The 26,012-nt window shown below is 33.0% G+C and overlaps 1 protein-coding gene and 1 pseudogene across 2 annotated transcripts in view; one reads left to right on the top strand and one right to left on the bottom strand.

Moving 5' to 3' along the window:
• CEP290 (centrosomal protein 290) overlaps positions 1-26,012 on the top strand; it is a 103,310-nt gene that overhangs the window by 8,139 nt on the left and 69,159 nt on the right. The window contains exons 7-25 of one of the 2 annotated variants that reach the window (XM_037064635.1): positions 1,938-1,991; positions 2,566-2,586; positions 2,709-2,861; positions 3,435-3,617; positions 4,277-4,366; positions 7,199-7,321; positions 8,264-8,387; positions 12,184-12,356; positions 13,080-13,242; positions 14,839-14,939; positions 15,012-15,099; positions 16,065-16,177; positions 17,932-18,016; positions 18,565-18,707; positions 20,656-20,820; positions 21,656-21,805; positions 23,350-23,465; positions 24,672-24,774; positions 24,864-25,094. In XM_037064635.1, coding sequence (XP_036920530.1) covers positions 1,938-1,991; positions 2,566-2,586; positions 2,709-2,861; positions 3,435-3,617; positions 4,277-4,366; positions 7,199-7,321; positions 8,264-8,387; positions 12,184-12,356; positions 13,080-13,242; positions 14,839-14,939; positions 15,012-15,099; positions 16,065-16,177; positions 17,932-18,016; positions 18,565-18,707; positions 20,656-20,820; positions 21,656-21,805; positions 23,350-23,465; positions 24,672-24,774; positions 24,864-25,094 — 2,379 coding nt within the window. The remainder of the gene's footprint in view (positions 1-1,937; positions 1,992-2,565; positions 2,587-2,708; positions 2,862-3,434; positions 3,618-4,276; positions 4,367-7,198; positions 7,322-8,263; positions 8,388-12,183; positions 12,357-13,079; positions 13,243-14,838; positions 14,940-15,011; positions 15,100-16,064; positions 16,178-17,931; positions 18,017-18,564; positions 18,708-20,655; positions 20,821-21,655; positions 21,806-23,349; positions 23,466-24,671; positions 24,775-24,863; positions 25,095-26,012) is intronic. The other variant, XM_037064636.1, reaches the window with a different exon arrangement.
• Positions 6,684-6,797, bottom strand: LOC119000045 (uncharacterized; annotated as a pseudogene).

Below are 26,012 nucleotides of genomic sequence, written 5' to 3'. Positions count from 1 at the left end.
ATCAAAACTCTCTCCATATCCATGATTCTGTCTCTGTTCTTCATTTTCTTAGTTTTTAAGAATCAATTGCTGATATGTATTTTTGCCATTTTGTTGTTCATAGTTTTGATCCTCTTTTTCTTAAATAAGTCCCTTTAATTTTTCCTATAATACTAGTTTGGTGATGATAAACTCCTTTAGTTTTTTCTTGTCTGGGAAGCACTTTATCTGCCTTTCCATTCTGAATGGTAGCTTTGCTGGGTACAGCAATCTTAGCTGTAGGTCTCTGCTTTTCATGACTTTAAATACTTCTTGCCAATCCCTTCTAGCCTGCAAAGTTTCTTTTGAGAAATCTGCTAACAGTCTTATGGGAATGCCCCTCTAGGTAACTAACTGCTTTTTTCTTGCTGTATTAAGATTCTCTCTTTAACCTTTGGCATTTTAATTATGATGTGTCTTGGAGTGGGCCTTTTGCATCCATCTTGTGTGGGACTCTCTCTGCACTTCCTGGACTTGCATGTCTATTTCCTTTTCCAAATTAGGGAAGTTTTCTTTCATTAATCTTTGAAATAGATTTCCAATTTCTTGCTCATTCTCTTCTGCTTCTGGAACCCTTACGAGGCAAATGTTGGAATGCTTGAAGTTGTCCCAGAGTCTGCTTACACTATCCTCATTTTTTGGATTCTTTTTTTTTTCTTGTTGTTCTTATTGGTTGTTTTTTGCTTCTTTATGTTCCAAATCATTGATTTGATTTTCAGCTTCATCCACTTTACTGTTGTTTTCCTGTAAATTGTTCTTTATTTCAATTAGTGTATCCTTCATTTCTGACTGGATCTTTTTATGCTGCTGAGGTCATTGCTACTTTCTTGAGCTTCCTTATAACCAGTGTTTTGAACTCTTCATCCAAAGGATTGCTTGTCTCCTTTTTGTTTAGTTATTTTTCTAGAGTTTTGATTTGTTCTTTAATTTGGGCCATATTTCTTTGTTTTCATTTTGGAAACCCAAAATGGTTTGGGCTGCTTTGACTATTAGTCAAATGTAGTAGATGTCCTGTGGGTCCAGTGGCACAGCCTCCCCTATCACCCAATCTGGGTACTCAGGATATGCCCTTCATGTGCTCTGAGTACACATTCCTCTTGTATTTGAGCCTTGGTTGCTATTGGCAGGTCAATGGGAGGGATTTATCCAGGCCAGTCCGCTGCAAGGACTGGCTGTGACCAGTGACCACCAATCTCTACCTTCTGTGGAGGATCAGTTGTGTAGGGGCAGTGTGGTGGTATGCTGATGTGGTCTGTAATTGTCCAACAAGTGAAATTATTTATATGTGATAAATAAAACAATACAAATTTTTTTTCTGTTCCAAGCATGAGCACTGTGCTGAGGACTTTATATATATATACATCATACTTAATTCTTACATAAACAGATGAGATGCTAAAACTGAATTTTAGAGATGTTAAGTGACTTGTTCACACTTTATTGGAAATTGATGGACAATGTATATAAACCTAGGCCAGTCTGATTTAAGATTGATTTTTTTACCCATTATGTGATGCCTTATAACTACTTTAATGTTCACTGAAAGTACTCAGTATTCTAGTCCTGATGTAGAACAACTATGAAATGATAAAGGCCTTGAAAAGAACACTACTCATTATTAGGATTTGGTCAGGCGCATGGGATGATGTTTTTATTTTCTGTGTTCTTTGCTTAGAGTTTTTCAGGTTTTGTTTTTAGAATTAAAAAAAAAAACCTCAACCTGTTTTTCCTTCCTGATACTTAGTTTTCAAAGATTTTGTCCTATTATTATGTCTTAGGTTGACGTGAAGTCCTTAGTAATGAAATGCTCTCTACTTTGTTGGAGAAGATTTAAAATTTAAATTGATCAGATGAAAACCTGGTGTTATATTGAATGACCGCTGAATTTTATTTATATATCAATTTACTTACTTTTCTAGTTGGCTCTTCGAAATGAAGAAGCAGAAAACGAAAACAGCAAATTAAGAAGAGAGGTTGGTAAAAAATTTTAGTAGTGGTGGTGGTTCAACAAATATACTTTTAAAGAAAGTTTTTGTAAATTTGTGTGGTAACCAGAATTGGAATCATGTAAGTAAACCATGTTTTCAAACTGGCTGATTTGATGTGACTTTGTCTCAGGGAAATAGAAAATAAATCTATGGGTAAGGTCATTAATATTATGTTCATCTCTTAGGTCTGTGTGGGTAAATGTAGCTTTCTCTTTTATTAGCTATTCTTTGCTAGTTTGTTAATAGAATTTCAGAGTGGATTTCTGTCTTCTCTTATTTTGTCCATTATTCTTTTAAAATTTCTGTTCATGAAATCTTGTCAGTTCTAATTATTATTTGGTTCTTCTGAGCCAAGTAATGTTTGTACCTTGTTGATCCTATAGTTCTTATTTTTAACATAATCAAGATGTTCTTTTTTGTTAATAATTATTATTCTGGCTTTATTTGTTTACCCAAAATAATATCTCATCCTCCTACAATTTTTTAATTTCTAATTATTACTTTTAATCATTTATTGTGTTTTTCATTTCTAACTACCCCTTATTGTCCCTTCTTGGAGAACAAACGTCTAAAGAAAAAGGTGAGGCTTTAAGGGTGGTGAAATCTTGGGATTATCAAGATATGTTTTGAGGTCACTATTTAGAGCACAGAAATTTTTTTGGAGAGTTTCTAAATAAAATACTGTGTTTGGTGTATCTTCAGAATGAACAGCTTCGTCAAGATGTTACTGACTATCAGAAACAAATAGATTCACAAAAAGAAACTCTTTTATCAAGAAGAGGAGAAGACAGTGACTATCGATCACAGTTGTCTAAAAAAAACTATGAACTTGTTCAGTATCTGGATGAAATTCAGGTAAAATGGATGGAAGTCACTTCAAAACAATGATTCTTATAAAACTTTAATTTCATTATAATTTGACCTACTATTTAGCCCTACATTAAATTCTTTTTTTATTATTTTATTTTAATTGTTGTTCAAGTACAGTTTTCTGCCTTTTTCTCCAATTAAATTCTTTAGTATAAATCTGTAACTATGTACTTGTAAAATATGAAGTAAATTGAATCTTTGAAGTTGCAAATCTTGAAAATTTATTCTCTTTATATGCTTCTTGGGCATTGTTTAAGAAGAACTAAGATCCTTAGGTAAAGCTTTCTTGATATTTACTTTAAAATTTTTTATATTTATTGATGGGGGACATTGATTTGCTGTTCCACTTATTTATGCATTCATTGGTTTACTCTTGTATATGCCCTGACTAAGAATCAAACCCACAACTTTGGTGTATCAGGACAACAGCAGTTGATGCTAAAGATCTGTAAAGAATTCTCTTTTCTCCAACAGATACTTAGGATTTCATTTAGTTTTAATTTAGTTTATATTCAGTTTCTTAATTTTTTTTAACCATATTCTCTTTAACTTTCTTAGACTTTAACAGAAGCTAATGAGAAAATCGAAGTTCAGAACCAAGAAATGAGAAAAAACCTAGAAGAGTCTGTACAGGAAATGGAGAAGATGACTGATGAATATAATAGAATGAAAGCTATTGTGCATCAGACAGATACTGCAATGGACCAATTAAAGAAAGAAAATGATCATTATCGGCTTCAAGTAAGAATTTCTGTACCAACTTGGACCAACTTATTTTTACAGACCTCATATTGCCTCATTACTAATTATTTGAAAGTAGATAGTACTTTATCTTTCTACCATATGAATTTTTGTCATATGCTATATTATGTCATTTTATACTGTAACATGTTTCCTTGCTGATATATTTCTTCATATGTGTTTTCTCTAATCCCATTAAGTATACCTCATGTAGAGTATATAGGTGATACCTGAATGGATGTGTAGATAGTCCTGCAAAGCTAATAATTATGGGAATTTTCTACCAGTGACTCTTGGGAGTCCTATGGAGCATAAAGTTTAATTTTACACCAGAAATATACTATAAATATGGAAGAAATTAATATATTGTTCACACTTACATGGGGTTAAACTTATTTAAGAAAACATTAACAGCACTTAAAATACAATTCTCTAGTAATGAAAAATAATTATACAACTGTAAAGACACAGAAACCATTAAATTTCACCTCTAACTATGGGACTGCTTTAATAATGCATATACACTTGTAATGTATGTGTATATATGTATATGTATGTGCTTGTTATGTATGTAATGTATTTATAAATTTTCACATATAACAAATATGTATATATTGCACTAGTTTGCAACAAGTCTTGAAATAAGTGTTGCCTTTTAGGTGAAGGAGCTTACAGATCTTCTAAGAGCAAAAAATGAAGAAGATGATCCCATCATGGTAGCTGTCAATGCAAAAGTAGAAGAATGGAAGGTACCTTCTTCATTTGATATAATGGCTTTTTCATTTGCTGTTTAGATTTTAATTTTTTACTGTTAGTTTTCTCTAAAGGCCTTTTAATAGTTAATGACATTTTTATTAGGCGTTTAGAAAAGTGCACTGAATATCTTAGCTAGGAAAGCGCTGAAGAACTGCCCTGCTTAGTCCTCTAGCTTACATGTTATTGAATGAGCTCTTTCATGTCAATGAGTTAACCTGAAACTAAACTTTTTGATAGGAATCTGAGTCCAAAGTATACTGTTTTTGTCATTTAAAAATAGGTATTTTGAAATAATTTTGAATATTTTTACAAAATCATAGTTACTTTTTATATATTAATTATGTAGTTCCAGGTTAAATTTTAGTTTAGAGTTAGTTTTTCTCATTCTCCTTTCATGTCGGATGAATCAAGCTTTTGATACTCTCTGGCGGTGGGAGTAAAGAAAGGGATCTTTCAGAATCATTTGAGATGTCTTTTCAAAAGTCTCTTCCTCCTCTCCTTTCTCTACCTACAGCCATATCTCCAGCCTTAGCATATCAGAAGCTTTGATTGTAATCATTGCGTATTTTGAAAAAAGTCTGAAATTATTCTGCATAAATAATTTTAGTTATAAGAACTATCACCTCTATAGGCAGTGTTTCAGACAATAACCAAATCTTATTGGTTATTTGGAATTTGTTGTCATCTGATAACAAAGCTCAGATAATGTATATTTTAAACAAAGGCAGAAGCACTGGAAATGAGACCCACAGAATCAATTAGAGGTCAGGAAACTTTCTGTAAAAGGCAGGTAGTAAATATTTCAGAACATTTTGCTTCTGGTATAATTCCTCAACTCTGCTGTTGTAGCATGAAAGCAATCATAGACAGTGCATAAATGAGTGAGCAAGGTTCTTTTCCTGAAAATCTTTACAAAAACAGATAGCAGACCAAATCTGACCAGTAAGCCATACTAACCCCTGGGAAAAGGTTGTTCTAACCATAATTAATTTGGGGAGATAAGGTGGTAGCACATGTATTTGTTTTGTACTTTGTTTTTGCTAAGTATCTTTTGAAGAGCACTGTAGTATGTTACTTATTTAATTGATTCCTTATTGTGTGATGTTTAAGAAGTTTTATTGTGTGATGTTTAAGAGGATTCCATTTTTTGCTGTTAGAAACAATGTTTTAATGCATATCTTTGTATATTTATTATTTTGAAAATGTTTATCTGTATAATAAATTGCTACATATATAATTGTGATATATATTGAAAATACATGTTTTTAGTTTGTCACTTATGTTTTGTTTGGCTTTATGGTATTTTTTGCTATGAAGCATTTTTTATGTATTATTTAGTTAATTTATTGTATTTTAAAATCACCTTTGGTCTTTACATCATAATTAGAAAGTATTCTGAGTGTAAAATTCTTTTTTCATATTTTCTTCTAGTATCTTCTGGTTTCATTTTTTACATCCAGCTTTTTGAAGCATATATAACTCATTTTGGTACGATGTATGAGATACGGATGCACGAGAGTTAGTCTGTTATTTAAACATAATTTATTGAATATTTTATCATTTTTCTACTTAAATTCAGTTTTGTTTTTATTATATACAAAATCCCTATTGAATTTATTTTAGGGCTGTTCTTTTTGTATTGATTGATCTATTTTTTAACCATGTATACTTTTTAAATTATTGTGATTAAATATTTTAAAAAGTTGTTCTCATTATTTTTCTATTCTTAGACTTTTCTTTATAGAAGCATTTTTAAAAAAGATTTTATTTATTTTTTAGAGAGAAGGGAAGGGAGGGAGAAGGAGAGGGAGAGAAACATCAATGTGTGAGAGAAATATTATTTGGTTGCCTCTCACATGCCCCCATCCAGGGATCTGGCCCACAACCCAGGCATGTGCTCTGGACTGGTGATCTTTCAGTTGGCAGACCCATGCTCAATCCACTGAGCCACACCAGCCAGGGCCCTTATAAATGCACTTTTAATGTAAATTTTAGAGGAAGTTTTTAAAAAATATCTTAGTTATTTTATTGGGTATCTATTCAATTTATAAATTAATTTATAGATTGATGTTGATCTTTAGTCTTAGCAAAGAACACAAGATACCTTTTTTAAAACACTGAGGTGTAATTGATATAACATACATTAGTTTCAGGTGTATAGTGTAATGGTTTGATATTTGTATGTATAGCAAAATGATCATTACTATATTAAGTTCAGTTAATATTCATCACCATCCATAGTTTCAGTTTTTTGTGTGTGATGAGAACTTTCAAGATCCACTCCCGTAGCTATTTGCAAATACAGTGTTAAAATAACCATAGTTAGAAGTAAGTGGCAGTGCATTAACCCTGTGCTGTTGTCAGGCCCAAGGGACGCTTCCATCCCTGTCAGTGGGAGGGGTAACCTCTCCTGTTATATAATACTACAAGATACTGTTCATTCATTTAATATACTTTATGTTTCTCAGTGGCATTTTAATGTTTTCTTCGTAAAGATTGGTTGTATAAAACTTGTTGTGATTACATGGAGCTATAAATAACTTCTTGTTTTAGGAATGGGTTTTAAAAGCTTGAGACTGTTTAGAGATTCAGTTCCTAGATTGCTGAAATTACATTGTCAATTATTTCTTATTTGAACATCAGATGGTACACACAAAAGGAAAATCATTATTCAGTAGTTGCCGATATTTTCTCACTTCAAAGAATTTTATTTCCTGTACTTTTTTGAAACCCCTCGATAGTATTTATTAGAGTATTTATCATAAACAAAGAATGGTTTATTAATTGTTCTCTCATGTAACAGATTCTGTTTTCTTAATTTCTAGTTAATTTTGTCTTCTAAAGATGATGAAATTATTGAGTATCAGCAAATGTTACATAACCTGAAGGAGAAACTGAAAAATGCCCAGCTTGATGCTGACAAAAGTAATGTTATGGCTCTGCAACAGGTAAATCCTGAAGATTTGGTTTATTAGCCAGTTTTATTAATGTTGGCAAGGAAACCTTACACTGTTTCTTACTTATTATGTCACCTGGGCCTAATAGTGACTGTGCCATCTAGTGACTTGTGCTATTGGGTAATATAAAATAATGTCTCTTGAAGTTTCTTATACTCTCCAAAAAAATTAGAATTAAATTTTGAGTTAGAAATAATATTAGTAAAAACTTTTAGAAATTTAAAAGTATCTTAGTATTCTGTTATTTAAGTTTTTCATATTGTACTTTAGCAATGTACTTCATTGCTAAAATATGCTAAACACTGTGTAGGTAGCACTGAAGTAATAAAGTATGGCTGAAATACCCTAAACACTGTGAAGTAAGCTGAAAGTGTGGTTATAATTTGTGGTTATAAGGATTTCATTTTTAGTACAAATTATTTATATAGAAATAAGTTACACTTTCATTATCAGTGCTCTGTATTCATCGTTCAGAAGAAATAAGAAAATTTTGGAAGTATTTGGTGAGTAAGAACAATATCAAGGATCAATAATTCTGAATGAAGTATTATGGGGGGGGGGAATCTAAGTTGAGTAAAGAAGAATGCACAGGGCTAAACACAAACGTATAAAATGGTGAATGGAATTGGATGGATGATGAGGAAAAGTAAGGTAAAAAGAGTGCTAAGGAGCCACAGATGGTAGAGAGTTCTATAATTTCTGTTTGGTGGAGAGTTAACCATTAAATTTTCTCTAAGTGTTGGAGTGACAGCAGTGCACTGAGCACTGTAGAGCACACTTGGAGTATATGAAAGAGTAAAAGACATAATTTCAACCACAAAAAGTATATTCTACAGTTCTGTTAAAAAAATAAAACCTACATTTTTTCTTATTCTTAAAATGTATGTTAATATTCATGAAAAGATAATATATAATATTCAAAAATTTTTATAGGGGATACAAGAACGAGATAGTCACATTAAGATGCTCACTGAGCAAGTAGAACAATATACAAAAGAAATGGAAAAAAGCACTTTTATTATTGAAGATTTGAAAAATGAGCTCCAAAGAAACAAAGGTAATTTAATATTTTATAAGTATATAGTTAGTTTATATATTGTTACATTTTAAAATATAAAGTCATGTCATGTCAAAGCTATATTGTGGGTTTTTCTCTATTTGAATTTTATTGTATTTTCAAAAAATTATTTAGGATATTATTAACTACTTTACATATCTTACTAGTCTTTAATTTGTAAATGATGGAGATATTTCCTGTAACTTTACTCTGATGAAAATTACATTAACCTTTATTACTAGATTGACTGTATGAAAGAAATGAAAAATGGTGATGTAACTGATTGTACTTATTTAACCCCTTTTTTATAATTAAGAAAGAATGTAAAATTTTGATCAATGGTGCAGTATTGCCCATAGTGTTCAGCAGTACTGTGGCTTGTCACCATTTGAGATAACCTTACCCAACCTTATGTCCTATCATATTCTTCCTACCCTGGGTCATACTACTTTGTCTAACACATCAAATACTCTGAATATAAGCCCTTAAAACATCAGTGGTCTTATACTTCCACAGCACTATATACTATAGTTATATGAGAATATAGTAATGCAAACTATTCATAATAAGATTATGACGTTTAATATAATTGCCGAAGATAAAAAAATAAGGCACAAAGGGAAACTAGGCAGTGAATCTATGTGTATGTATGTGAGTGTCAGTGGTATTACAGTGGTTATGGTTGGTGGTATGGCTGTAATTTAAATAATGAAGCAAAAGCCTCCTTGAGGAGCTATCTAAACAAAGACTTAAAGAAGGTGAGGGAGTGAGCCATGGGATGCCCCTAAGCAATGAGAGTAAGTGCAAAAGCACAAGCAGGAGTGTGCCACGCGTGTTTGAGCAAGTGGGGCGGTAGTTAGTGATGAGATTGGAAAGGTGACCAGGAGCCATGTCATATGGTGCCTTATAGTTAATTATAAGGATTTTGGCTTTTATTTTAAGAGAGAAGGGACACCAAAGAATGTTTCTTAAGACAAGAGTGATGTAATTTGAGTTAGGCTGTGTCTGTTATAAAGTATAGGAGTGGTAAAGACAGAAGAAGACTTATAAGACTATTGCAATAATATTATTAATAGTAATAACCTTTGGAGAGGTGATAGTAGCTTAGAGCAGTGAGGTTATTAGATGTATTCAGTTATATTGTGTTTTGAAGGTGATAGAAATAAAATTTGCCAACAGATCATATGCAGGATGTGAGGGAAACAGTTATCAGGACATTTAGACTGAACACTGGGGAAGGTTGGGTAGAGGGCAGGTTCATTGATGACCAGGCACTTAGTTAAACAAGGCATGCCAAATTTAAGATGCTTATTAGATGTTTGAGTGAAAGTGTTAAGTAATCTCTTGTGTATAAAAGTCCGAGGTTCAAGAGAACAATCTAGGCTAAAGATGTAAATTTGGGAACCAGGTGCATAAAAATGGTAGTTGAAATCATGTGGCTGGCTGAGATCAAGGGAGAAAATACTGGTTAAGGAGGCAAATCTAAAGATTGAGACCTGGGGTACTTTTACTTTAGAGGCTGGGGAGGTGAAAAGGAACATCCAAAGGAGAATGAAAGGGATTGGCCAGAAAGATAGGAGGAAACCCAGGAGCATGTAGAGTTCTGAAAATCACATGAGCAATGTCATCAAGGAAGAGAATAAATAACTGTGTTCAGGGTTGGATTCGTTGCTGCTGGTAAGTCAGTATGAGCACTGAAACTTGACCATTGGATTTAGCAGTGGTCATTTTTGCTTCAAGATGAAAGAACAGATATACTCTTAAGAAGTGTTTCCATGAAGGAAATGAGAAAAATAGAGTGGTTCCTTGACAGGAAAAAGGGGTGATGAAAGTATTTTTCTCTTTAAAATGGAAGAAATAATCATGCTTCTAGATTAATGGGAAGGATCCATTAAAGAAGAAACAATGAACTAATGAAGTAGGGAGGGAGAGAAGAACCTTCTGGAGCAGTACCCCTCGAGCAGGCAATGGTATGGTAGTACAGTACTCCAGAGGGGCAGTTGGCCTTAGGAGCACTGGGGTTTGATAAGAGCACAGAAGGTGGAGTGTATACAGAGGCAGGTGCCTGGGTAGATGTCCTGATAGTGAGAACTTGTAGACCTTCTTTACTGATTGCTTCTGCTTTCTCAGTGAACAGGAAACACAGTTCTCAGCTGAAAGTAAAGACAGGGGAATGTATGTTAGAAGTGTGAGGAGAGAGTATGGAGAGGAAGTATGAAAAGGTCATTGGAAGAATGAACAGACTGAGGAAATGTGGGATGATTGTCGAGCAGCATCAAGGCCCACTTGATGTACATACTTCTGTATGTGTATATATTATGTATATATCGGAATTGTACTTTGACAGAAGTTTAAACAGCTTTAAAAGGATGACTAGTATTATGGGTGTTATGTATTCCATCCACCAGGAGAAAGAGTGGCGGTTGGTCTCTGCTGTGGAATAAGGAAAAGGTCTTACCTAATTACACTTCAATCAGTTATAGCATTCGACCCCTAAAGCCCACTTACGTGTGGCCTGGAGTCTGCTTTGTATCTTGAATTTAACTTGTAAATATAACAGCTAATGGTGTCTCCCTCTTCATTGGTTAGGATTAGGTTTAGCTGTCAGAAACAAATCTGAAAAACGGTAGCACAGTCAAGATGGAAATTTATTTCTCATTCGTGTGCTGGAATTAGGGCATTGCACAGGGTGTTATCTTCATCTGCCTCATCCAAAATGGAGCTTTACATTCACATCCACATTCCAAACAGTGAGATGGAGGAAGAGGGGGCAAGAGGCAAAGGGCCCATCCTGAAGGGCAGGCAGGTAGGTGCTGTGGAGGGTCATGTGAAAGAAAGGGAAAATAGGTTTGGGGGGACAGTTCAGTCTGCCATTCTCAAGCTATGTTCACTCCAAAGAGCAGGGCTCATTTCTTGTGTAGATGTGATCTCCTGCACTAGCCCAAGGCCTGTATGTAAGTATATGGCCAATAAATCAGTAGATGGTTATTATGGATGAGTATGAGAATGACTTGAGTCAATAAATTTTACAATGATAGGAATATACTGTATTTTGGTCTAGCAACAGTTTGGTAAGATAATAAAGGAGGGATTTTTGTAGCGATTAGGTTTAAGTTTAGCTATAGGTGACAGGAATCAGATTTAATAGTGGTTTAAACAGGATAAAATGTATCTTTCATTATATAAACAAAATCGAGGCAACTAGTTAAGGGTTAGTGTGATAGTTGCACAAATATCAGATATTAGGCACCTTGTGTCTTGTTATTCTGCCTATTTCAACTGTGGTTTCCAAATCATCTTCTAAGAAGACTGTGCCGCGTTCCAGCCTCAATATGTATATTCCAGCTGCCAGGAGGGAGAGAAGAGGAAAAAAAGATACACTTCTTTCCTTTAAAAACATTCCTTGAAATATACACAGGGCCCATGAGTCACATGACTGCATAGCTGCTGGAGTGTAAGTAGAAATTTAGTGTTGAATTCAAGTGGTCATGTGTCCAGCTCTAAACACCTATTGTTCTATTTCAGTGGACAAAAGAGAGGTTGCATATTAGGAACATATGCTTGCAGTGTTTTGTCATGTTTTACTCCTTCAGATAAGAAGATTTTATTGAATTTTTTTAGTTTGTTTTATTAATAAAACCAAATTATAACTTCATTTTACAAATATAAAATTATAATATTAAAGTGGTACGTTTTTAGTCATATACCACTTTTCCTGCACTCCATATTGGAATCAGTGGTTTAAAGGAATAACTATTAAGTTCTAATCACTAATGATTTTATTTTTCCCTTCTAGGTGCTTCAACACTTTCTCAGCAGACCCATTATATGAAAATTCAGTCTAAAGTTCAAATTTTAGAAGAGAAAACTAAAGAGGCAGAGAGAACTGCTGAACTGGCTGAGGCTGATGCTAGGGAAAAGGATAAAGAGCTAGTGGAGACTCTGAAGCGATTAAAAGATTATGAATCTGTATGTATTTTTTCTTGTCAATCAAGGAGTTTAGAATTATTCTTGCCACCCACAGTTAGGCTGTTCTGTGCCATTAACTGCATACCATTTAAAACATTCCAGAAGTATTTTATGATAAAGGTTGTCCTAATTAATTTATACGAAATAATTCAAACTTTTGAGTAGCATTTACTTTTTGGCAGGAGACAGAATTGTTTTTAAATCACTTGCCCAGATAATCAGCTTTTGTGAGGCAACAGGATTAGATGCTTGGCAATCTGTGTTATTGAGCTGCCCTGTGGATGTTACTCCCCTGGGTAGTTTGATAAAAGTTGTTAACACAGCCAGCTTCATTGCCTACTATGCCAACACAGTCTTACTTTGTATTTCCTATATTTTTAAATCTGATTACTACTAAGTTAGTCATCTAGTGATTTACATATTCTAATTGTATCGCTGATTGACCCTTATTGTTCCTTTAGTATATTTGGTAAAGTGATTTACATGTAATATTCGAGTCCCTTTACCATTAGGATGCTGAATTGGAAAATTTCAACTCTTTCATTTTCCATGGTCATTGTTAGTGGACTTGTTTTTTAAAGACAAAACAAAAAGCAGAGTTTAGTGATGTAAACCCTAGGTGTATGTGTACTTACTCTTAGACTTAATAAGAAAATAAATTAATGATATAGATAATTTATTCAAATAAATCATGTTATATTTAAATTACATTGGGTATTTTAGGGAGTATACGGTTTAGAAGAGGCTGTTATTGAAATAAAGAATTGTAAAAACCAAATTAAAATAAGAGATCAAGAGATTGAAGTATTGACAAAGGAAATCAATAAACTTGAGATGAAAATCAACGACTTCCTCGATGAAAATGAGGCGCTTAGAGAGCGTGTGGGTGAGTAAAGTCTTCAAGATGAATGTTTTGCGTAATCCTAATTGTCAAGTCAGTTTCACTTTTTCTTATTGATGGCTTATTATTATTTAAATAGTTGAATGCTTAAAAAATAAATTCTCCTATAAAAATATTTAAAAATGAAAGTGTAACTACTCTAGTTGAAGTGGGACTGGGATTTGATGGGGGGTGAGGTGTGGGTGGGGCCTAGAGCACTGCTCTCCGTAGGTCAGTGTCTCCTGAGTAACGCTGCTCCTTTTGGAAGTCTACCAAGTTAATCCCACATGTTAGTGGTTAACCCTTTACTTTTTTCAACATGTAATTTTTGTTCTTCTTTCAGAAGAATTCATGAGGACGTTTAGAAATACTATTTAAACCTTTTTAAGACTTTTAAGTACTTCACTTTTATCATTTAAACTGCATAAGCTTTTCTTTGGTTGGCTATTTTAAGATTACTGTTGATTCTAAGAAGTAATTAGTAAGTATAGCTTAAAGGGCTTTTGTATTGATTTCAACAAATAGTTTATTAGTGAATATTACTGGCTTTAATGTTATGACAGTTCAATCTAAATTGCTACTTTAAAATGAAAATAAAGATCTAAATAATGATTTTATTTTACTTGGTAAATACCAGTTAATGCTTTCTTAGAATTAACATGATCATCTATAAAAACTGTTATCTAGAGGAAGAAAAATAAATATGTTATACAGACTATTTATTTGTAAACAAGTGTCTAACTAGGACCCAGAGTCATGCCAGGACCTCAAGGTAAACTTCTGGTGGATAACTTCACCTACCAGATCACAGCCCACTTCAGTGTAGAAGTCCCTGAAGATAACTGAGCCTTCTGGATGGCTGTCCAGACACCAGGTTTCCTGTGTTGTAAAGGCTGCGAAATTTGGTTATAATTACTTGAGACAATTTTCATATCTGGTTTTCAGAGCATAGCTGCTTAAGTATTATAATAAGAAGTTAGGAGGCAGGCACACTGGTCATGATAACATTTTGTTTATTTATTTTTTTACAATTGCAAGTGAAAAGAGTTTATTAGTGAAGCACTGAGACAGACAGTGGCTATTCCACAGGCAGAGCGGCCAGTATTCTTGATATTAATACTAAATAATGACTACTGTGTTCCAGGCACTGTACAATAAGTACTTTATTTGGGTTGATTTCATTGTATCCCTGACAACAAGCCAAATACAATATGTACACACAGTATTTTTCCTATGACTTAGTTAATAGCGGGAATTGAATCGAAGTCTGTTTTCCAAAGCTTCTGTCTTTACTTGCTACATTTATAGTAACTCTATGATAGCCACACATGGAAAAGACTGACCCTAAATCGTTTTTTTTCAGGATTTCCATTAATATTTATGATGAAATTTTAACTTGGAGAGTTACAGTTCAGACTGTTAGGATTTCCTTTATGGTTACAGCTCAAGCACCAGGAAAATTCTTGCACAAAATGTGCCCTGTTCCGTAGTGATGCTGATTTAATTGTAATCAGCTGCATGATGATAACTAGTTGCTATATGAAGTTTTTGTAGTTCATTTGAATGTTGATAAGGTTTTAATCATATTACTTTCTACTTTAGGCCTTGAACCGAAGACAATGATTGATTTAACTGAATTTAGAAATAGAAAAAGTTTAAAACAGCAACAATACAGAGCCGAAAACCAGATTCTTTTGAAAGAGGCAAGTTTAGTAGTAAGTTGGTTATTTCTGTGGCTGAACTAAAGAAAAATACTAATAGTTTGTACTTTGTAGATTGAAAGTTTAGAGGAAGAACGACTTGATCTGAAAAAAAAAATTCGCCAAATGGCTCAAGAAAAAGGAAAAAGAACCGCAACTGCAGGTATACTTAGTTATTCCAAACCTTTAAGGAGTCATTAGAAAATGAACTGTCTGGATATGAAATTTTCTGCATGTTAGAAATATTATCTCTATGTTACGTGGTTCTGCTAAAAGTTTAGTAAGTGAAAATGGCCTAATGAAGATTATGTAAATGAGTGTTACTGGGTCCAGTCCTAAATATGAAACTGGTAAAAAAACAAAAAAAAAACCTTTCAAAATCATGGACTTTTGAAAATTTACAGTAAATTATCTATTAATTTGTAGACAATCCAAATAAGTTATGATTAGTAAGGATAAAACTTAGCAATTTTTGTTAATATATATTACTGATAATACTTATCTTTCCTTTAAGAGAGTTATGCATTGAAAACTTTTCTTTGTACCTTATTGTTTACTACATAATATTATGTAGAATAAAAAACAACATTTTTTGTTTGTTTAGCTTATATGATATAAAGAGAACAGTTGGTTAAGTTTTTATAGCTATTGAAGACCGTAGAGAAAAATTTGCTTTTAACTTGGTCTAAGTACATAAGTAACTATGAACCACAGAGTTCCTTGTTCATTTCTTTATTTTTTTAGCATTTTGGTTTCTATAGTACATCAAAAAAATTTCTAGAAGGGCAAAAGTTCATTATTTATTTGTTTATTAACTGGTTTTCTCATGTTTCTTGTATAGTTTCTTTATATGTGTCTTTAACTATTCTAGTACTTTTAATACTTTTATATATATAAAGGATAAGGAATGATAGAGAAAATAAAGTATATTAGTTTCTCATATTAATACTTTATTAAAAGTAAGTTAAGTCAGAAGGTTATATAGGCTACATGGGGATCCAGGATTTTGGAAACAATCATTCTACCTTTTTTTTTAGTTAAAACTTGATTCTACTTTTTAAGAATGAAAGTATTGAAATAATAGAAGAGTTATTTTTATGTCTGATTTGTTATCTCTTTTTTATGTAGGACCAACAGTTGAGGACCTGAATCTAACAGAAAACTTTTCTCAAGCAGATAGAATGGGAGAAAGAAAATTTGATTTCACAGGCCTTGAAAATGTCAGTGCAGCACATTCAAAGGTAAACAGTATTTGCTATGGCAAAGAGAATAAAGAAAAATGTCAGCTCTTTCATTTTTGCCCCATTTCTCATTTGGGGCATTTTTTAAAGTTAAATAAAAGAAAAAAATGTTTTTTTATTTAAACAGTTTGTTGGTTCAAAGATTGACTAATGAGGTATCATTTACCCTGCATACAGATTAGGAGCTCAGATAAAATAGAGCTGCTGCATAGGAGAGCATCGTTCAGTGTCCCAAAAGCGTATCTGAAAGAGTCAGAAGAGGATATGACGGTAGGATCGTTACCAAGAATGTTATCTGAAGTCCGTCGTAGTGTAGCAAGTGAAGTGGATCCTTATGTCTCTTTAACTAGACATTCTTCATCTACACAAGTGAAAGATAATACACTTCCAGAAGCTATTACAATAAGGGAGATTTTTAAAGCACCATGTCTACAATCTTTAGGAAATCTGGAATCATTAGTCAGCACCTTTAGTAGCGAGAGTCATGAAGAAATAAATGAACTCCTATACTCTCTTTCTGATGACTCTGTGAAAAAAGTGTCAAGAATCCATCATCCACCTGAGAAGACAAGTTTCACACTAAAAAGCACTTCATCTTTACGAGCCTTATCAACAGCATCACACTTAATGCAGAAGTTATCACTTAGACAAAAATCTGCAATATTTTGTCCACAAATTCATGATAATAAAGGTGACATGGATAAATCACAAGTAGTAACATCAGAAGATGAACAGGTTCATACCCAAGTAAAATATGCTGATAGCAGTTTGAAAGAAGATATAAGAAAAAGTGAAGTACCCTTACAGGCAGAGATTTTGAAAAGTAAACTTGAAGTTAATCTTCCAGAACCTGTATCTATTACTGAACAATCAAAATTTTCTCAGATAGATCCACTTGAAAATGTTATAGAACATCTATGGAGAGAATTAGTATTTCTTAGATCTCAGGTGAGCTTTCCACCAGACTACATTCTTGGGATTGCTTTTTTATTACCTCTTTTTTTAAAAATTACTTTTCTAACAGAGTTCTATTAATAACTATAATAAGACTTTTTAAAGATTATTTATTTATTCATTTATTTTTAAAGAGAGAAGGAGGGAGGGAGAAAGAGAAGGAGAGAAACATCTGTCGGTTGCTTCTGGCATGCGTCCTGACTAGAGACCGGGCTGCGTGTGCCCTGACCAGGAATCAAACCAGCAGCCATTTGCTCTGTAGGACAGTGCCCAACCAACTGAGCCCCATCTGTTGGGGATATAGTAAGATTTTTTAATGTTTGCACATAAACATTAATTTATGCACATTCTATTTTTTAAAAATCTAAAAATGTAGTCCATTTGATATGAACTCATTCACTTGCCTAATTTATTAAGTATTTGGTTAGCATGAAGTCATAGCATAGAATGTATTTATCAAGGGAGCACAAAGAAGAAATGCAGAAATAAAACTTGAATATTATAGAAGCCAGGCAGAATAGATAAGTGTGAACAGTAAAAGAGATGTTTGTGGCACTAAAGAAAAAAAAACCTACATTCTATCTGTTTGCTTTTTGCCATGGGTGTGAGGAAGGGAGAAAGTAGAGAAGGATCACCATCTGTTTTACCTTTGAGATTTTGTTTTATTTTTATTACTGCTATTACGTCAATAGCTTGTATTTGGTGTGTTAAACTTCAGTTGATCAAACTTTCTTGAAATTTCAAAATTAAACCATTGTGATATTTTGCAAAAAATTTTATTTTCCTTATGTTTTGTTCAGAGTGAATTTCTTTCAAGAGAACTAATTGAAAAAGAAAGAGATTTAGAAAGAAGTAAAACAATAATAGCCAAATTTCAGAAAAAATGTAAGTTACTATTATCCCTTATTTTTCCATGCTTATTTATCCTATATTGAAAATCATGGGTCTGAAATACACTCTTATTTTCTAATCTATTTTAGTACACTCTGTTTTCTAATCTATTTTAGCCTTAATTACCTCCATAAAGTATAGATGTTAATCTCTTTTGTCCATTTGGTTTGTCTTGTTAAATTCAGATTCAGAGAATGTTCTTAGTCTGAATATTTTTGTGATGATAAATTCGTTTATCCTCTTTTGTTCTCTGGTGAACAAATTTTTGAAAAAATTTAACATACTGTGAAGGCAAAGTATGTTTACAATTTATTTCTTTGAGCTATGAGGTGTATGTATATGCGTATGACTTCAATAGGTATATCTTCAGTTCAACTATTCACACTTGGCGTTTATTGTTGAACTTTTAAAATATATTTATTTGCATTTTCGTTTTATAAATAGACTATTGTTACTATATGTGAATTATTTATCATCTATATGAAATAATGTAAGTTATGCAAAAGATCTGTTCATTCAATGAGGAAAATATGTCATTTTAGTAAAAGAATTAGTTGAAGAAAACAAACGACTTGAAGAAGGTATGAAAGAAATACTGCAAGCTATTCAGGAAATGCAGAAAGAGCCTGATGTTAAAGGAGGTGAAACATCTCTAGTTATTCCTAGCCTTGAAAGACTAGTTAATGTAAGTTTTTTTTTTTGTATTAATGCTTTCATTTTGTTGTTTCATCACTTTAGTAATGTTCACTATCTACTGGCCACCTTAGTTACTGATGAGACATTTGCTGTCATTTGAGTCATTCTTCCCTGTATGTAATGTGTATTTTTTGTCAGCCTGCTTTCAAAATTTTCTCTTTACATTGGTTTTTACCAGTTTGTGATGTGCACATGCATGTGTGCATGTGTGTGCACATTTGTGTACATGTGTATGTGTCTTGTTTGGGGTTTGCTAGGCCTCTTGAGTCTCTATGTATGCTATTCACTGCAATTGGGAAGTTTTCTACCAGTAATTTCTTTAATTGTTTTTTTCTGTCCCATTCTCTCTGGAATTCCAGTGAAACAAACATTTTAGTTCTTTTGATATTTTCCACAGGTCCCTGAAGCTCTGTTCATTTTTTCCCTATTTTTTTATCTTTTCTTCTCCCAGTTGTATAATTATTATTGATTTTTCTTTAAGTTCACTGATATTTTCCTCTGTCATCTATTTCCCTTCTTCCCCTTCAGTGGTGAGCTTGAAACCTGGCAGAGGTTTTATGTGGAGTTTGGAAATCCCTTTTGCTAGCTTTTTTTTATTTCCGGGATTCCCTTCTCACTCTCCTGCTGCTTGGGGCTGATCCTGTCCTCTGGTTTTCTGGGCCAGAAAGTTGACAGGTCACTGAAACTGCAGGCTGTCCTGAGAGTAAAGCCTTAAAAATGGCAAATGACTCCTGGCTGGTCCTGTTTTTAAAGTTCAAGGTCCCCTCCAAAATCTACTTATTTTTGTTTATTTTCTAGACAACCTATAAGTAGTTGTTTTTGTATTTACTTGTTAAACATGGGAGAGTGAGAGTGTTGGGACCATGTAGACAGCATGGTTCTATTTCTTGGCTAGGCAACTAACCAGACTACTTTGTCTACTTTGTTGTCCGTCAGATATCCCCTCTGCCTACTTCTGGCTTCCTGGTGTCCTTTTTGAGCTAGTATGACTTATTACTGCACAGGGCCTGCTCTGATCTCCTTAGGATAAAGGCTTACTTTTATGAATTTGCTGCCCAGAGTTAAATCCCTGATCACCTTCCGGAGTATGAGATTACATTGGGTTTTACTCATTTTACCATTCTGCCTTCTGAAGTTTCATTTCTGAAACTTTACTTTGCATTATTCCGCATAGTTCTTTTAAAGTCCAAATATATCTATATGTATTGTTATGTAGATGTGTATGTGGGTATATGATTATTGGAGAATTAGGACCAGTGAAGCCACTTGATAGTTTAATATTTGACATTATTTTTGCTTTTCCAGCACTCTTAGATGATACCGTGTTATCATACTTTGCATTTGTTACATGCATACTTAAATGTGGAGCGGAAGCCATGAGAAATTTACTTAATTTATGTAATAGCTGTTTCATTCCTTTGCTCATGCTTTAAATTCAACTGCTTCGTAGCTTCAAAGAATTTTCATATATATATAATTTTGATTACATAAATACTTGTAAAGTTGACAGAGGTAATGTTATTTCCTCTTCTTTAGCAGTAAGGAAACTAAAGTATAAAGAATTTAAGTCATTTGCCCAGCTAGTAAGAGATTGGTTAAGATTTGCAACCTAGGCATCTTATTTCTGTCTGATTGTTTTACTAGTGTACCAGTCTACTAAATTTAGCTAGATGTTTGTTAATTGTGATAATGAAGTAGTTACTATGCTTGTAATACTGATGTAAGTTAATACAGTTTTATAAATTTAAATTAATAAATAAGGAATACATTTGCCATATTTTGTTATTAAATGGAAATAGGTGAGTTTCCTATTTCCAAAAAATAGGTGAGTTTCCATTTCCAAAAAAATGCTTAAAGGTGAGTTTTATTTAAATAAAAGTTTAACTATAATCTTAATGTTTTTCTTCACATTTCTTCAATATATCTATATCTGTTAGGCAATAGAATCAAAGAATGCAGAAGGAATCTTTGATGTCAATCTCCATTTGAAAGCCCAAGTTGATCAGCTTACTGGGAGGAATGAAGAATTGAGGCAGGAGCTCAGGGAAACTCGAAATGAGGTTATCGATTATTCTCAGCAGTTGGCAAAAGCAAATTTAAAGGTGAGAATTTCATTAAATAAAAGAAAATGCTAAGCATGGGACATAGATATGCTATGAAACCTTTTTTTTCAATGACTACTTCATATGAGTGTCCCTTAAATTAATTCTTTCAACATTTAAAAAACACCTGTTTGAATCTTTCTTAAACATAAATTCAAAAATAGCCCTGGCTGATGTGGCTCGGTGGATAGAATGCCGGCCTGCAAACCAAAAGATTGCTATTTGGATTCCCAGTCAGGGAATCTGTCTGGGCTGCAGGCCAGGACCCCAGTTGGGAGAGTGCGAAAGGCAACCACACATTGATGTTTCTTTCTTTGTTTCTCCCGTCACCTCTCTCTAAAAATAAATAAATAAAATCTTTTAAAAAATATAAAGAAGTGCCTTATAATATAAAATAATACAAAAATTCTAAGTGTATACTAAGGTATTTCTAAGTAGAAATTAAATTATGGTTTAATTAATTCCTGATAGGATGCTCATATATCTATTTTTTAAAAATATTAAGTAAGTGCCCTGATGGATGTGGCTCAGTTGCTTGGGCATTATTCCACGAAACAAGAGGTCTCTGGTTCAGTTCCTGGTCAGGATACATACCTGGGTTGCAGGTTCGATCCCTGGTCAGGGCATGTACGAGAGGCAACTGATTGATGTTTCTCTCTCACATCCATGTTTTCTTCCCTCTCTCTCTCCCCTCTTTCCCCTTTTTCAAAAAATAAATAAATAAAAACACAAAACAATAAAAGTACCTAGTGGAATATAAGTTAGTGCTTTTAAATGTGTCTCTTTTTTGAGTGTAAAAGATGTGATTCTTATTCCTGAACTGTTTGTTTTTCAGATAGATCATCTTGAAAATGAAATCAGCCTTTTACGGCAATCAGAGGGATCAAATGTTGTTTTTAAAGGAGTAGATTTACCTGATGGGATAGCACCATCTAGTGCCAATATTATTAATTCTCTGAATGAATATTTGATACATATTTTACAGGTACTGAAATTTTACATGTGCAAAACCAAAACACTAGGGTAGTATGTTCTTAAATTTAATCTATTTTTTGAGTTCTCAGTATATTAACAGATATGTGTTAATGATTTTGATGTGAGATGGAATGTTATGAATAAAGTCAGTTTATTGCATTTATCTGTGTGAAAAGCATGCTGACACTCTTGTCTGCATAGGTATTATTTATATGAAATATATGATTGACAGGTAGAATAATATGCAGCTACTATAAGGTAGGAATGAAGTAAGCACTTTTATTTATTGATGGTTAGAAAAGCAATTCAAGTGAACAAAGTCTGACGCTACTTTTTAGTGTAATGATTAAAATTGTTCCTTTTTTTCTTTATCTGCTAAAATGTTGGTTAATCCATCAGCAAATTAGAATGTTTACCCTCTGTTTGTTTCTCAGGTTTGCTCTCTGTGTCATGGTCGTTCTGAATGGCCTAATGAAAGACGGTTTTCATTATTTCATTTAAAGTGTGAAACCCATAACATTCCATACCTTACAGTATAATTACAGAAATAGGTTCAGAATAAATGAAAATATGATTTTGATTATGAGCACTTGTTTCCCTCTCCTAATCTGTTTCTGAATATACTGGAGTTAAGACTATAAATTCTTGTTTTTATATTTGGAATTACATTCATCTTTTTTTGAATATTGAATTTTGTATGTTGTCTGCATCGAAGAGGTAACACATCAACTAGTTATTAGAATATCACTTCATAATTAGTGTTATACATAACTTTTAAATGCATCATTTTAGCACTCTACAGTTTCATTCTTTTATAATATAGGGACACTATCAACAAGTAATGACACTATAGTATTATGTTGCTTCAGATTAGATTCATGGTCTTACCTTTAATTTAAAAAAAACATGAGAAGCCCTGTGGTAGAACACAGAGAGAGCAGTCTCTCTCTGTTGATTGGGAGTCTGAAAACCTGTTCAAATTGGTAAAGCAGGTACGTGGACTCTAGGTCCTTAGGGCAGCGTAGAGTGAGGGGAGACAAAAGGCCTTCGGGGCCAGACAGGCCTGACTGCCGGTGTTGCATCTGCACCAACTTGAAGTACCTGGCACCAGCCTCAGCTTCGGTGCTTAGGAAGTGGTTGCCAAGGGTGGTGCTAATGAAAGTTGACTAAGTTGTTTAATCTTTCTAAGTCTCAGTTTCTTTTATCTTTGAAAACAATTAATTGGAAAGGATAATTCAAGTGGGGGCATGTATTGCATATATTCATAAAAGGTTATGTGGGGATGAGTGACTAGAAGTAAGTTTGCAACTACTGTCTCTGATAATTTTGGTGGTTACTATAACTATCTTATATGATAAAATTAATTTTACCTGTTTACTTCTCTTTTACACATACTGCGTCATTCCATAAATGCTTTTAAACTAGGATCTGTGCTGCTATAAAGGACTATTTTCCTTTATATATTTTGCTATAATCTTGTCAGAATATGAATTTCTACCTTAAAATTTAAAATGTATTCTGATGCTTTTTTCATTTCTAAACCCATTTTTTTAGGAACTAGAATATAAGGAAAATAAGTTAAAGGATTTAGAAGGTTCTCTTGAAGACTATAACAGAAAATTTGCAGTAATTCGTCATCAACAAAGTTTATTATACAAAGAATATCTAAGGTATAAGTGTTGGCAAAACTTTATAAATGTAATTGCAGCATATTCTTGTTAATGATCAACATAACATAAAAATGTTTAGATACATTGTTTTACCATCCCCTCCTGCCCCTTCCTCTCCACTTTCTCTGTCTCATTTAGTATCTATAAAATTCTGTGGTGACGATACCTTTTTCATAGGGGAGAGAGGAAACAACTTGAGCTATATGCAAATGCTCAGATATGAGCATTTCATAAATCTTTATTCGTCTTCACCATCGTAATTTTTCAAATTGTCATAGAGAACTCATGTGTTTCTCCTTATCTCTGCCATCCCATTTATCTCAATAGAATAATTTTTTAAATAATGATTAGAATACCTGATGAAAGGTGATGTAACTACTAAGGGTGACTAAGCATAAGGGGGATTATCTGATCTAACAAAGGGTGATTATCTGTTCCAGTATGACCTCTGGGTAGGTCATATTGTCTCCCATTGTGGCTGTAAAATAGGTGAGTCCAAGAAAGTTGGAACCATTTTGCACATTGAAGAAGAGGGACATTTTTTTCCATACAACTTTTTATATTTGGATAAATTTTTTTTTCCAGAGGCTGTTGGCAGACTGTGATTTAGATCTTACTAGCCAGAATTGGGCTAATGAGTTATCCGAGTCTTAAACTTTCAGTGGCAGAGAAAATGACAGCATAATTAATTTATGCCAAGCTGATTGCAGATGATTATGGAATATCTCTTGGTTAGGCAGCAGTGTATGACACATCTTTAAGTCTAATGAGTTCTGATTTTGTTTGTATTCTAAATATTGCATGTATTTAACAATCAAATTTAAGAGTAGGGTCAGAAAATTGAGACTTGATGTCCAGAATTAGTTTGGGGTATTGATTATTTTCCTAATGGTTTTCATTTTCACTAAAATGTTTGTAAGATTCAGCAGTGATTGTTATATTGAAATAATTGTAGAGTGATGACTCATGGAATAATTAAAATGATTGATAAAATAAATGTTTTACCCTGCATTTATTAAATAAAAAAATAAAACTTCCAGGCTAAATCTCTTGAATAGAATTTTACCATTCTTATGCTATTAGGTACCGTGTAGCTATTATGTCTCTTGTTTTATTCAACCTTTAAATTTCCATAATCTAAAATTATCTCTTCCTGCAGTTAAATATTTTAATAGGTTTACCATGTCATCATTTTTATTTTTTTAGTGAAAAGGAGACCTGGAAAACAGAATCTGAAACAATGAAAGAGGAAAAGAAAAAACTTGAGATTCAAATTCAACAAGATACTATAAAAGTGAAAGAATATAATGTAGGTAAACCCTTTTAAAGTCAATACACAGTATTATACAAACTAAGACAGCTAGATTCAACAAGTAATATAAATGTGCCTTTGTGCAGAATTTGCTCAGTACTCTTCAGATGGATTCAGATGAAATGAAAAAAACACTTTCAGAAAATAGTAGAAAAATCACCATCTTGCAAGTGAATGAAAAATCACTCATAAGACAATATACTACTTTAGTAGAAATGGAGCGCCAACTTAGAAAAGAAAATGAGAAACAGAAGAATGAATTGATATCAATGGAAGCTGAAGTTGGTGAAAAAATTGGACGTTTACAACGATTTAAGGTATATCTGATTTTTCTTTGTCTCTGAAAATTTTCTGATATGAAGAAGAAAATGTAGTATAATGGACATCTATCACCTGGATGAGTAGTTAATATTTATTACTATTTTGCCATAATGTATTTGTTTTTTGTAAGAATATTTAAATTGCAGACATTTCTTTTCTAAATATTTTAGTGTGTATTTCTAAAGTCAACCCCCCATAACCACGATAACTTTGTTATACCTAATAAAATTGATAACTATTTTTTATATTATCTAAATGTCCAGACTATATTCAGATTTCCTCATTTGTCCCAGGATCCAGTCAAGAAACCTACATTGTATTTGAACATTACATGGAATGAGTCTTTTTATGCTAGAATGCCCTAGTTTTTTTCCTCTCTAAGAAATGTAGGTGACTTATGATTTTTTATATTTGCATAATTTTACTTGTTCCTCTGTCCACTGTATTCACTAAAGTTACCGCGCAAGCCTTGATTATTATATTCAGGTTAAACATTTTGGGCAAGAATATTTCATAAGTAATGTTTTTTGCTTTATAAGTAATAGTTTATATTGCATCACTTCAAGAGTATCTAGTGGGCCCATGTTTCATAATTGATTACTATGTTAGTAGGGAGTACAGTTATTACTAAATGATTTAATTAACTGGAGAAATGTTGGTACTATGTAAATAACCAATTCCTCATCAATCCTCTTAATACCTTTAGTACTCACTGGTTATTGTTATTTCCTAACTCAATTATTTCATTCGAAGTTGCAAAATTTGCCCTGGCTGGTATGGCTCAGTGGATTGAACCCTGGCCTGTGGACTGCAAGGTCGCTGATTCGATTCCCAGTCAGGGAATTCCCATGCCTGGGTTGCAGACCAGGTCCCTTTTTGGGGGTGTGTGAGAAGCAGCTGGTCTATGTTTCTAG

The sequence above is a fragment of the Sturnira hondurensis genome, unplaced genomic scaffold (assembly GCF_014824575.4).
Source record: "Sturnira hondurensis isolate 20B ecotype Veracruz unplaced genomic scaffold, ASM1482457v3 Scaffold0015509, whole genome shotgun sequence".
Classification (NCBI taxonomy): Eukaryota; Metazoa; Chordata; class Mammalia; order Chiroptera; family Phyllostomidae; genus Sturnira; species Sturnira hondurensis.
The sequence above is the reverse complement of the archived record's forward strand: the minus strand, read 5'-3'. Positions and strand labels throughout refer to the sequence as shown.